The 12,454-nt window shown below is 42.3% G+C and overlaps 2 protein-coding genes across 3 annotated transcripts; one reads left to right on the top strand and one right to left on the bottom strand.

The window, feature by feature from the left end:
* The first annotated feature begins 106 nt into the window (after positions 1–106).
* Positions 107–4,420, top strand: cpox (coproporphyrinogen oxidase). The gene is made up of 7 exons (XM_062452537.1): positions 107–766; positions 919–1,062; positions 1,279–1,389; positions 1,501–1,642; positions 2,280–2,498; positions 3,678–3,782; positions 3,857–4,420. The coding sequence occupies exons 1-7, from the start codon at positions 223–225 to the stop codon at positions 3,939–3,941; spliced, it is 1,350 nt and encodes a 449-aa protein (XP_062308521.1). The 5' UTR covers positions 107–222; the 3' UTR covers positions 3,942–4,420.
* Positions 4,421–6,318: 1,898 nt separating this feature from the next.
* Positions 6,319–10,506, bottom strand: prrg1 (proline rich Gla (G-carboxyglutamic acid) 1). 2 transcript variants are annotated; one of them, XM_062452538.1, is made up of 4 exons: positions 10,143–10,506; positions 9,000–9,039; positions 8,441–8,601; positions 6,319–8,090 (listed from the first exon to the last, which is right to left on the bottom strand). In XM_062452538.1, the coding sequence occupies exons 2-4, from the start codon at positions 9,007–9,009 to the stop codon at positions 7,641–7,643; spliced, it is 621 nt and encodes a 206-aa protein (XP_062308522.1). In that variant the 5' UTR covers positions 9,010–9,039; positions 10,143–10,506; the 3' UTR covers positions 6,319–7,640. The 2 variants fall into 2 exon arrangements, with proteins under 2 accessions (XP_062308522.1, XP_062308523.1); XM_062452539.1 differs by lacking the exon at positions 10,143–10,506 and adding an exon at positions 9,744–9,823.
* Positions 10,507–12,454: the final 1,948 nt, after the last annotated feature.

Genomic DNA, 12,454 nt, shown 5'->3' with positions numbered 1-12,454 from the left:
ATTTTGTGTTTATTGTAGCCCGCTATCAGCCGAACGCCCTTTGAATAGATATCTTTAAACTACATATCCCATGCTTCCTTGTCTTTTTTACGTAGCATGGACAGAGCTTTTAACGTAGATGTGACAATGCGTCTTCCGACTTGGTCATGTAGCCCTAATTTGAGTACCTGTTAGCCTACTTTTGTTGTCGTTCACGAGGGAGGGATTGCTCACTTTTTTGATATGGCTACAACATTTCTTTATTCTATACATAGAACGGCATGTCGTTCGAGACAATGTTTTATTTCTCACTCCAATAGGATGTATAGTGTCGTGGACTCGCACCTGGCTTTCCACCGCAATACTTCACTAGTTCCGTTAAGTTTTCTTTCGCAAGCTGAATGGTCTGCCAAAGGTGCTGGAGTGAGATACATGTCATGCTGGACAGCGGGGAAAAGCATTGCGGGTCGATCCAGAAGAGGTGCCCTGTTGCTAGCCGGAGCAGCTGCAGCGGTCGCAGGGTTTGTGGCCAGTGTTTGCCACTTTCAGCGGGCTGAAATGGCATCAAGGATCCCCAAGACCGAGGAGGAAGAAAGTGATATTGCAGAGAAATGCAAGGCCTTCATGTCGCCACCAGTAACCGATATCAAGGTGCTGCAGCAGAGGAGAGGGGAGATGTGCACAAGGATGGAAATGTTGATCATGGAGACGCAAGCGGAGTTCTGCAAAGCTCTCGAGAAGGTGGATGGCGGCACGTTCAAAGTGGACCGATGGGAACGAAAAGAGGGTCAGTGGAGCCTCCTACCAAGAGGCGCGTGCTATTTAAGGCAAATTGAGGCCAATTCTACCAAGGTGGACCGCAGCTCAGTCAATGCCTGAAGGCCAGGGACTCAATATGATCTGTCTCAAGACCTTTATTTGTGTATGTGTGTGTTTCAGGGGGAGGAGGGATCAGCTGTGTGCTTCAGGATGGAAAGGTGTTTGAGAAGGCTGGTGTCAACGTGTCAGTGGTGTTTGGTAATCTAACTGAAGAGGCGGCCAAGCAGATGCGCAGCAGAGGGAAGGTCCTTAAGGGGAAAAATGGTAAGTAACCAACAGGTTCTCTCTTGTGGAGATGATAATAATAATAATTACATATACAGTTGGCGTATCGCTGCATGCAACAGTACACTGGTCGCTGGAGACAGGCGAGGGGTAGAGCCAGCAGCATGAAGGATAAGCACTGGGTAGGGCTCAATCATAAGGCAATGTCAAATAATGTTTAACTATATCAATGTACCGTGACACGACGGCTTTCAGGGAAGTTGCCATTCTGCGCCATGGGTGTGAGCTCTGTCATCCACCCCAAGAACCCCCACATTCCCACAGTGCACTTCAACTATCGATATTTCGAGATTGAGGAAGAAGACGGTAAGAGTGTCTGTGTCACACTGTGTTGCAAGAGTTGGGGTGTTGGTGTCACAGTGTCAATTGAGTCATTGTGCTAAAGAATGATGACCCTTGTCTGACTGTGTCTCCCAGGCTCCAAGCAGTGGTGGTTTGGTGGAGGCACGGACCTGACTCCTATGTATGTCAGTGACGAAGACGCAGCAATCTTCCACAGAACTCTGAAAGGGGCTTGTGACGAGCACCATCCCCAGTACTACCCAGACTTCAAGAAATGGTATGACAACTCTGTTTATTGGTAGAGTGTGTGCGTAGGTGAGGGTGTGTGGTCTGTTCTGGGTGGGTCCTCCACTGTTGGAGAGTGATAAGAGGACGTTTTCCTTGTCATGTGAAGAACCGTTAACCGATCTTAAGCAAAGTTGGGGGGGGGGGGGGGCACCCCAACAAGGAAGAGAGTTTTGACTGCCTGTTGACCTTGATTTTTATTTTCTTAATTTTTTTTACAGTAAACACCCAAGACCCAGAAAACAGAGCACTATTAGAAAAATATCTCAGTATAAGGAACATGATTCAGTTGAGGTTTTGTGGTAGGAGGATGTAACATGATGTAAATGTTAGCTTTATACAGCTGTGACAAACTATTTAACATACTTCAATTCTATGGTCTAAATCTAAAGTGAGGAATCTTGAATTTATTTCACTGTGCTTTTAAAAAAGGTATGTCATTTTATCTGTAACATTTGACAATGTTCCATAAAGCTAGACAAAGTTGACTGGGGAAGGGAGACATCTTGTATATATTCCCATATATATATTTTTTTCTTCTTCATATAATTAAGATTATGAAAGACAGGGTGTTATTTTTAGAAACTAATTTATGTTTAGCTAAACTTGGTGTCCTTCTGGGGTTTTAGGTGTGACAGATATTTCTACATCCGCCATCGAGGGGAGACCCGGGGCATCGGAGGGATTTTCTTTGACGACCTGGACTCCCCCAGCCAAGAGGAGGCCTTCAGCTTTGTGAGGAGCTGCGCCCAAACTGTGGTGCCCTGTTATCTCCCTATCGTATGGAAACACCTCAACGACCCTTTCACCCCGGAGCAGAAGGCCTGGCAGCAGGTGAGGAGAGGCAGGTGAGTTCATAACAGAGAGCCCTGCTCCGTTAGTGTGCATTCGGTGGTAGTCTTCTATGTTGTTGAAAGACTGGGAGGCCTTGTGTTCTTGGGGGTATGTTTGCACAAACAGAGGAAGCTTTTGCATGCGTATCAGAATGTGCGCCAGGAAGTTCTGTCCATCTCTTCAGGAACAATGTGACAATTCAGTTGGGTTCTGGGTTTGTAAGTACCGTATTTCTTCGAATAAACGCCGCAGCGTTTATTAAATAACGTTCATTTTTGGTGTGGCGTTTGTTCGAAGGCGGCGTTTAATTATTGAGAGATTTCGTGAATTGTAGCTGCAGTGCAGCCATAGACAACTTCGTTGCTGGCATTGTGACAAATGAATCATGCAGCTAGAAACGCAGGTTTCATTTAGGCTACTACCGCTGACCTCCTTGTCTATTCTTTGTTTGTCTATGAGTGCGGCAACTCCCTTTCTCATTGGCTATCAATTAGGTGTGCGTTGGTAATACAACTGTCTCAAATACAAGTGTTCTACATTGTGTAGAAATCTGAAGCAGCATGCCTAAACGTTCATACACGTTAGCTTTCAAACAGAAAGCTGTGCAGAAAGTTATGTACATGTGTAATAAATACTGGGGTTGAATTTAACCAATTAAATAACCGTTTTCAGATTTTTTTAGGACGGCGTTTATTCGAGGGCGGCGTTTATTACACAACGTTCATTTTTGGTGCAGCGTTTATTCGAGGGCGGCGTTTATTCGAAGAAATACGGTATTAGGCATTCTGCCGATTGGAGAAAGACACCTCGACATAGAAACTAACAGTTTGAACACAGTGGTGTACCAGCAAAGTCTCTAAGCCATGAAAGTCAGAGGACAGAATTTATAGTACAAAGGGAAAAACAAATGTACCATACAGCCAACATTCGTCAAACATACAGACACCACATCATAGGGCAGGCCCTTCACTGTCATCAGAACACAAACGTAGGTTACAGTAGGAACACGAATGAATGAATGAATAAGACAGGATACATGAACAGATAATAAGGCAACAGGCTGATTCACTGATTAATTACGTAAGCACATAAGAAGGCCATTTTTTTGTTCCTCAGTAGATAACTGGATGCCTCACCCTGCCTTAGATGCTATTATGCACACAATGTTGCTGTAATTTCCCTGTGTGCCTCAGGTACGTGGAGTTCAACCTGGTGTATGATAGAGGGGTTAAGTTTGGATTGGCCACCCCAGGCTCCAGGATTGAGAGTATCCTCATGTCCCTGCCCCTCACAGCTAGGTGAGTGGCGAGTCACGTGTGTGCGTGTGTCTCATTAAAGCAACAACATTGTAATGAACCTCCTTGCTCCCCAGATGGGAGTATATGCATGAGCCAGCCAAAGGCACCCAGGAGGCGGAGATGTTGGAGGTGTTACGAAACCCAAAGGAGTGGGTGTGAATGAAGGCGTTGAGTTGTTGAGTCGACTCTATGAAATAGGTCTCAATGATGCTGAAACTTCATGACCGGAATCAAAATGAGCACTATTATATATATATATTTTTTTTTTACTTGCAAGCATTTAGCAAATTTAACCAAACTAACAAGAAGAGGTCCTCTCACTCGCTAAAGCTTTTTTCTTAATGCTTGTCAAATTATTGTATTTGGATGACACTTTGTGATTGACACTGATGAGATTCTTCCATCTAACTGTGCCATTATTTGGGGGCAAATTGTATTTTTTTTTGCCTGTCTTAGTAAGATGACGCAGTTAGATACTGCAGACCAGCTTTGATCTACAGCCACTTGTCCAGAGAAATGAAAGGGAAAACCGCTCACGATCACTTTATATACTATTATGTTTGGAAACAAGTTTCCCCAAAAATCACAATCGTTTTTATAAATGTGGAAATTATTGAAATAATTCCACAATAAAATAAATTACTTGATTGAAAATGTTGTACAGAAAGGTTTATGCAATGTATAGAATTGCTACATTGTGGTTTTGTAATTAGTTGATGTATACGCTGTATACATCATATCACAGTGTAGTTTAACCAGTTTAGGAAGAATCTGAGGTACAGCTACAGTGCATCCAGAAAGTATTCATGGTGCTTAAATTTTTCCATGTTATGTTACAGCCATATTCCAAAATGTATTAAATTAATTGTTGTCCCAAAATTCTACACACAATACCCCATAATGATAATGTGAAAAAAGGTATATAAAAATAATCTATATATAAAAATAAAAATCACATAACATAAGTATTCACAGCCTTTGACGTGACACAAAATTTAGCTCAGGTGCATCCTGTTTCCACTTATCCTTGAGACGTTTCTACAACTTGATTGGGTTCCACCTGTGATAAATTCAGTTGATTGGACATGATTTGGAGAGGAACACACCTGTATATATAAAGGTCCTACAGTTGACAGTGCATGTCAGAGCACAAACCAAGCCATGAAGTCCAAGGAATTGTCTATAGACCTCTAAGACAGTATTGTATCGAGGCACAGATCTGGGGAAAGGTACAGAAAAATGTCTGCAGCATTGAAGGTTCCAATGAGCACAGTGGCCTCCATCTTCAGTAAATGAAATAAGTTTGGAACCACCAGGACTTCCTAGAGTTGGCTGCCCGGCCAAATTGAGCGATTAGGGGAGAAGGGCCTTGGTCAGGGAGGTGACCAAGAACTCGATGGTCACTCTGACAGAGCTCCAGCGTTGCTCTGTGAAGAGAGAACCTTCCAGAAGGACAACTATATCTGCAGCACTCCACCAATCGGGCTTGTATGATTGATTGAGGGCCAGACGGAAGCCACGCCTCAGTAAAAGGCCCATGACAGCCCACCTGGAGTTTGCCAAAAGGAACCTGTAGGACTCTCAGACCATGAGAAACAAAATGATCTGGTCTGATGAAACAAAGATTGAACTCTTTGGTCTAAATGCCAAGTGTCATGTCTGGAGGAAACCAGCCACCACTCATCACCTGACCAATACCATGCCTACAGTGAAGCATGGTGGTGGCAGCATCATGCTGCGGGAATGTTTTTCAGCGGCAGGAACTGGGAGACTGGTCAGGACCAAGGGAAAGATGAATACAGCAATGTACAGAGACATCTATGATGACCTGTTCCAGAGGGCTCTGGATCTGATTGGGCGAAAGTTCATCTTCCAACAGGACAACAACCCTAAGCACACAGCCACGAAGACATGTACATGTTATATTTATGCAAACCTATAAAAAAGTAACTTTTTCCACTGTCATTATGGAATATTGTGTGAGTATAATCGAGGCAAATAATATAAACATAAACCATTTTGGAATAAGGCTGTAACAATGTGGAAAAAGTGAAGCGCTGTGAATACTTTCTGGATGCACTGTATGTACAGTATTCCTTTATCCAATTGTTACACATTACTTGCATTGGAAATTAATTCAAGCATAGCACATTCAAATATTTAACATTTATTTATACATCTGTTAAGTGTTTAATAATCCTCTACATTTCACATTTGTCATTTTTTGATAAGGCATTGTCAAATACAAAAGTAAAGGTACAATGTCTGACCTCAACTAGCATCTGCCAGTAAAGGTCATGGCATAGGACTGAGGTCCACAGATCAAACATAAAACATCAGTGCTCTGTCTGTAGTGAACAGAATATAAACTCAGATTTATAAATATTATTAAATGCATTTCAGGCAGATATTTGGGCCAGCAGTACTTTTAGTAAAGTGGCTGCATACTCAGAGTATAAAGTCATCTTTTGATATAGGAGGTTGAGTTATTGCTGAGTGAGTGGTGCTAGTTGCACCAGAACAGGTTGCCTTAGTGTTTGTATAAAAAAAATAAAAAAAAGGCTTGGTTTACACCTGACCAGAAAGTGCCTTCATTCACCACATTCGCTACGTTAAAAGCAATGCAATCACAAAAAAAGCCTCTTGATAAAATCTCAGCACACTCACCTTAATAAAAAGGTATATACATCTCTGTACAGTGACATTTAATACTGTATTTTCCCCATGAAGACAATGGGGTTCGGCCCTGCCTCATTACTTTGCATCGGTAACTTCAGGTCTCACACAGTAAGGTCCAAAAGTCAGAGACCACTAATCAAGGTCCGTTTTGAATGTAGTACAGTTATTCTCTACTAGTATTTATGTCCCCTTTTTGCTTTCATAACAATGTAAAAAAAATGTATAAGCACAACGTGACTTGACAATTTGTTCCAAAGAGCGTCTTGTGATGTCACAGAATGCTTGGCTTTCTCAGTCTTCAATTCGACCTGAGACTTTTGGACCCTACAGTAGATTGCTTAACCCTTGTGTTATCTTCGGGTCATTCTGACCCATCAGCCGTGTGACCCACCGTCGTATTGCGACAAATTTACCTCATACAAAAACAAAGTGAAGCATTTCCTTTTAACCGTTGGGCTGTCTCAGACCCCCCACATTGCAAAGGTTAAAAGAAAATTATTTTTATTAGTTTTTGTATTGGGTAAAACTGGGTAAACACAATGATGGTTCGTTATGAACCTTTGGGTCATGTGACCCGAAGGCAGCACAAGGGTTAATTTACTATCCTCGTCAACCTCTGCTGTCATCACACACAAGATGCAAGAAGACATATTTTGACCATCTGCAATAGTTCAATAAGTTCATGTATACATACAATTTGCCATATCATGACAACAATCTAATATTATGCAACAATCTAATATTATGCAAGACTAAATTGTTTGTTTTTACATTTCCACCAAACATTACAAAAATAATTCTATATAAATAGAACGTGTTTCCTTTTACAAATATGGCAAACAGAAACCACTTTGACCATGCACCATTCATATGTAAGAAAACAACCTCTTGTTATATAGTACAGAATGCTAGTAGGGAAGCCACAGGATGTAGATCTGTTTCAGTGCATTTTGGTATTGCGATATCATTGGCGTTTGTCTCCACTGTCACTCAACCCTGGTGAGCAATTAGTGCAAGCTTAGACAACACCGTCTCCAACAAAACTCTGTTAGTGTTGTAACAATAAAATAAAAAAACAGCAGTGAGGGGGTGAGCTGAGGATGGTATTGCTGTGAAAGGTGCAGACAAGGGAGGGCTGGAGTCTCTTGGGTCAAATCAGTGCAATGGCAAAAGGGGGGGTCACTTCCCATGGCCTACGACAGCACTATTGACTATGTCCTCGTACTGAGGGGGGGGCTCCGTCTCTACATGGACGTCGGTATGGCCCACCACCTCCTCGTAAGATGGCGGGGGGTCTGCCGCGCTTCCTCTCCCTGGTGTGAGCTCGGAGCCTGGGTAGGCTGGGCTGCTGTGGACGCTGAGCTCCAGGTGCTCTGGGTGGTAGTCCCTCCCCCACTGGTCCATGGAGACCACAGATAGGCCGGGCTCCCGGTGAGGGCAGCCCATGGCGGGGCTGCGCTCGGAGTGCTTGCGAGAGTGACACCTCCACACGGTGATGACCACGGCGGCGATGAGCAGAAAGAGCAGTACGAGGGGCAGGATCAGGTAGAGGGGGTTGACTCCACCCATGACAGCCTCCAGCCCCCCGCTAGGACTGCTCTCACGGACGTATTCCTCCCAAAAACGTCTCTGCAGCAGATCACGACAGGCACAACCCACACAATCAGACTAACAACACACTAAGGATCGCAGCTCAGCATGCCACAGGTTCACACACACACACCCACGTACGACAACATCAGTCATGTGTCACCATTCTCCTTCTAACTCTACACAACAGTTACAGGAATCAACTCCCTCCCTGGTGAGCATTCGCTACGTCAGATTGCTCTTCCTGCTGATAACAATCACTTCCTGCAAAACAGGGACACTACTCACACCAGCCGATCTGGGGCAGGGATCTTGCAGGCACGCAAGAGCTTCTCCAGTGCGTGTGTCACGGAAACGCAAAGAGACAGCAACAGAGAATGGTCACTCACCGTCTTCTCATCGTTCTCAAATGCCTCCCTGGCCTCCTCGTATGTGCATATCTCCTCCCGGCACTCTCTCTGGATGTTGCCCTGTTTCATCTCCTCCAGCATGTTGTTTGCCCTGGGCAGGCGTCTCAGCACTGAGTGGGCCGCATCCGCTGGCAGGAACACTGTGTGAGTGAGTGAGAGAAATGGGGGTTAGAAAGAGAGAGTAAGAGGCAGAAAGTGATACAAAGAGTGTCAAGAAAGTGAAAGCACTGCCTACTAAATGCAATTGGGTGTTAAAACAAAAGCTCTTTGATAATGATTTTTTTCTGTCCAGCATAATGTGAGACTTGTGGAATTTAGAGAGAGCACAGAGAAGCTCTGTCCAACAGATATGGGATCAGAACAGAGGGCAAGAACACAAACCACGTGGCACCAAAAAAAACAGAATTTCTAATTAGACATGCATTTAACGTCACTTTCACAGATTAGCATCTGTGAAGATTAGGTATTTCTACTACACAGGGACACTGGATATGAATGAAATCCCTCTTTCAGGCATGTGTTCTGTGGTGTAACTTACCACTACCCATGATTCCCGCAGGTCTGTTTGGGGCGGATGCCTGTGGAAGAACAACCAATCCAATCAAATTGGATACTTCAAATTTCATACAACGCTCATAAAACAGATAAACATGAACCTAGTCAAACCTATGGCAGGCCGTTTTAACATTTATGGTAACTAATCCAATAGTTTCTAGTATCTATTCCCGTTTTACTAGTAACATTTTAAATTGTACTATCAAGTAGTCATTTTTACTCGTCATAAGCAATGACGAGTAAAAACGCATTTGTTACTAGTAAGAATAATAATGTTACTAGTAAGAATTGTAATAGTTACTAGTAACTAAAGAATAGTTACTAGTATCTAATGAAAGTTACTAGTAAAACGGGAATAGATACTAGTAACTATTGGATTAGTTACTAGTAACTAAAGAATAGTTACTAGTATCTAATGAAAGTTACTAGTAAAACGGGAATAGATACTAGTAACTATTGGATTAGTTACTAGTAACTAAAGAATAAGTACTAGTAACTTTAAAATAGTGACTAGTAAGTTTGTAGAAATAAATGTTAAAACGGCTTGCCATACAAACCTAAATTAAGAATTGAACAAGTGATTCAGATGCCAATAGCATAGCGTAAGCCATGTTCCATTTAGCCCACATGAGCAACAAAAACTTAATGGGTTTTAGATAAATAAAATCAACAGATATGCATGAAGGGAAATGGTGGTCACAATCGCATTCAGTGCATTGTGAATTACCACGCTGAATGACCAAGCGGTGACAGGAATTTGACCGCTATGGCAGAAATAGAAGACTAGCAAAAATGTAACAAACAAGCGCCGCCCAGTCCCTTGTTGAGGCGTAGGTAAAGATAGAACAATGAAAAACGGCTTATCTTATAAATACAGCGCATTCACATAAATAAACATGTAAACATCGGTAGGTAGGCGAAGTGTAGATTAGATTAGCAATTATTAACATTATCTGACGAAGTCTGTCCATGGCTGAAGTGGGTGAACATTTTAAGCCGCTTTAGATACCGTGTAACGTTCAAACGACTCCAGCGATATTTGCAATATGTATTGGATACTAGGTGAGCAATTAAATAACAAGAATTCATGAAACATATGTTCTCCTTATAGTATAACTTTATTTACCTGATCTCGACCCCAAATGAGCAGTGTGTGATCCGCAGTCACCCTTGATGCACAATACAACGACGCATGCGCCAAAGTCTCTCCTGACGATCCTCTATTTTCAGATGTTTTGTTCTTCACTTTAAAGAGACCGTTACGGGATTAACAGATTTTGGATTACATTTTCCCTCTGACTTCCCTGTCCCAAAAATCAGATTTGGGGAGCCAATGTTTACAGCCCATGACTGGCTGATCATAGGCTACAACACTGAAAGTCTTTATCAAATGTATTATTAACCAAGAGGATGATTCATTGAAATTAAAAGTATGTTGTATCTAGAGCCAAGGTTTTACTAGTTATATATTAAAGAGGTGAGGGTAAATAGACTTAAGACACTGATGGGTGAATATTGTAGTGGTCTTCAACCCAGGTCCTCAGGGCCCACTGTCATGTGTATTTGAGAAGGTTCCCCTGCTCCAACACACCTGATTCAAATGAATGGTCATTAGCAGGCTTCTGCAGAAATCCCAAACATTTCCACAAATTATATCCCGGTAGTAACTTACTTGGAGATGACTGCTAGATGTTAGCTTTATCTTAAGTAAGGCCAAGCTCACTTCACATCAAGTTCACAGTTATTGACCACAGAAGACCATCGTGTTCAAGTCTGAAGAGCCAGATGCCTTTCACACACCTTTCAAGCTGTTTGATGCCATAACCACCCCTAAACCACAGGTGTTTTTATAATAGCGACAGTATGCAGATAGACAGGAAATGCAGTGGAGAGAGAGGGAATGACAGGCAATAAATGTCCCAGTCTAGAATCTAGCACATGCTACAGCAAAACTTGTTCAAGCAAGGTTCAAGCAAGGCAGCAGCAGCAAAGGATGGCTCTCTTGCAACACAACCTATCTCGTGTATCCCATAAAGACCTGCATCAAGTCAAGACTTTCAGATATGTACAGAATTATGCCTTTCAAGTAGGCTAACCATCCAAGCAAGAACACAACACAGGACTATGTTTGGAAGCATGCACACTGTCAGTCCGAAACCAACTCATCAATCAATGCTGTTAAGTTATTTGAGGATGATTTGTATACTATGTAGATTACAATGTAGGGCTTTTATTTCAGTGACAGTTTCAGTCCATGACAGTGAAACACAGAACAGCCAGGCATAGCCACCAGGGGACAGTATAGGGTAGAATGGGTTAAAGTGCTGTAGCGATTGTTTTGGTGGAGTAAGCTTTGGCTGGCTTTTCTGGATTTCTTTTTTGTGGCCTTAATGTTGCTAGTCCATTCTAGTCTGTTGTCCAGATCTCCCAGATACTTGTATGACTGCTGGACATCAGCTCCCAGGATGCTAGTCAACAGAGCCCTGTTCTTTTTCAAATGTTCCTCAAATAACCAGCATCTCCTTAGTCTTCCCAACATTAACATGCAGGTGATCCAGTCCACACAGTCCCCTGTTGGTGGGCCTCTACATGGCTGGCTACTGACTGTGACACACTGTTCCAAAGGCTCACAGACAGTTTATGTGGTCTTCCAGTAAGGTAGTCTGCAATCCAGGCCTAAAAGCCAGGCCACCTCTTCCTTACTTTATAGATAATCACCTGGACTCCAACAATAACTGACATGTAATGCTGTAACTAATAACGGTTGTTGTGATTACAACCTTGTAGTATAGCCTACTCACAACCCATAGTAAAATGTATCATTAAGAATGTTTTGTTGTTGTAATTAAGTCATCTTAATATACACCTGACAGTAAGATATAATGCATAATCAAGTTGGTAAATATTTGTATTTATGTTTTATACCAGAAAACTGTCAATCGTTAATTAAATAAAAAGTGTGGTCGTGTGGAATCCCTGCCGAACGCATTTTTTAGGTCTCGAAATGAGGGTCCGGGTAAAAGAGGACGTCTGGTCACCCTCTTACTCTTATGTATATCTGTACCTATGGTACTTTGGAGAGAGTATATAATATAAATATTATTAAATGCATTTCAGGCAGATATTTGGGCCAGCAGTACTTTTAGTAAAGTGGCTGCATACTCAGAGTATAAAGTCATCTGTTGATATAGGAGGTTGAGTTATTGCTGAGTGAGTGGTGCTAGTTGCACCAGAACAGGTTGCCTTAGTGTTTGTAAAAAAAACAAAACAAAAAGGCTTGGTTTACACCTGACCAGAAAGTGCCTTCATTCACCACATTCGCTACGTTAAAAGCAATGCAATCACAAAAAAAGCCTCTTGATAAAATCTCAGCACACTCACCTTAATAAAAGGTATATACATCTCTGTACAGTGACATTTAATACTGTATTTTCCCCA

This window comes from Osmerus eperlanus, chromosome 26 (genome assembly GCF_963692335.1).
Source record: "Osmerus eperlanus chromosome 26, fOsmEpe2.1, whole genome shotgun sequence".
Taxonomy (NCBI): Eukaryota; Metazoa; Chordata; class Actinopteri; order Osmeriformes; family Osmeridae; genus Osmerus; species Osmerus eperlanus.
This window is presented reverse-complemented; position numbering and strand designations above follow the sequence as displayed.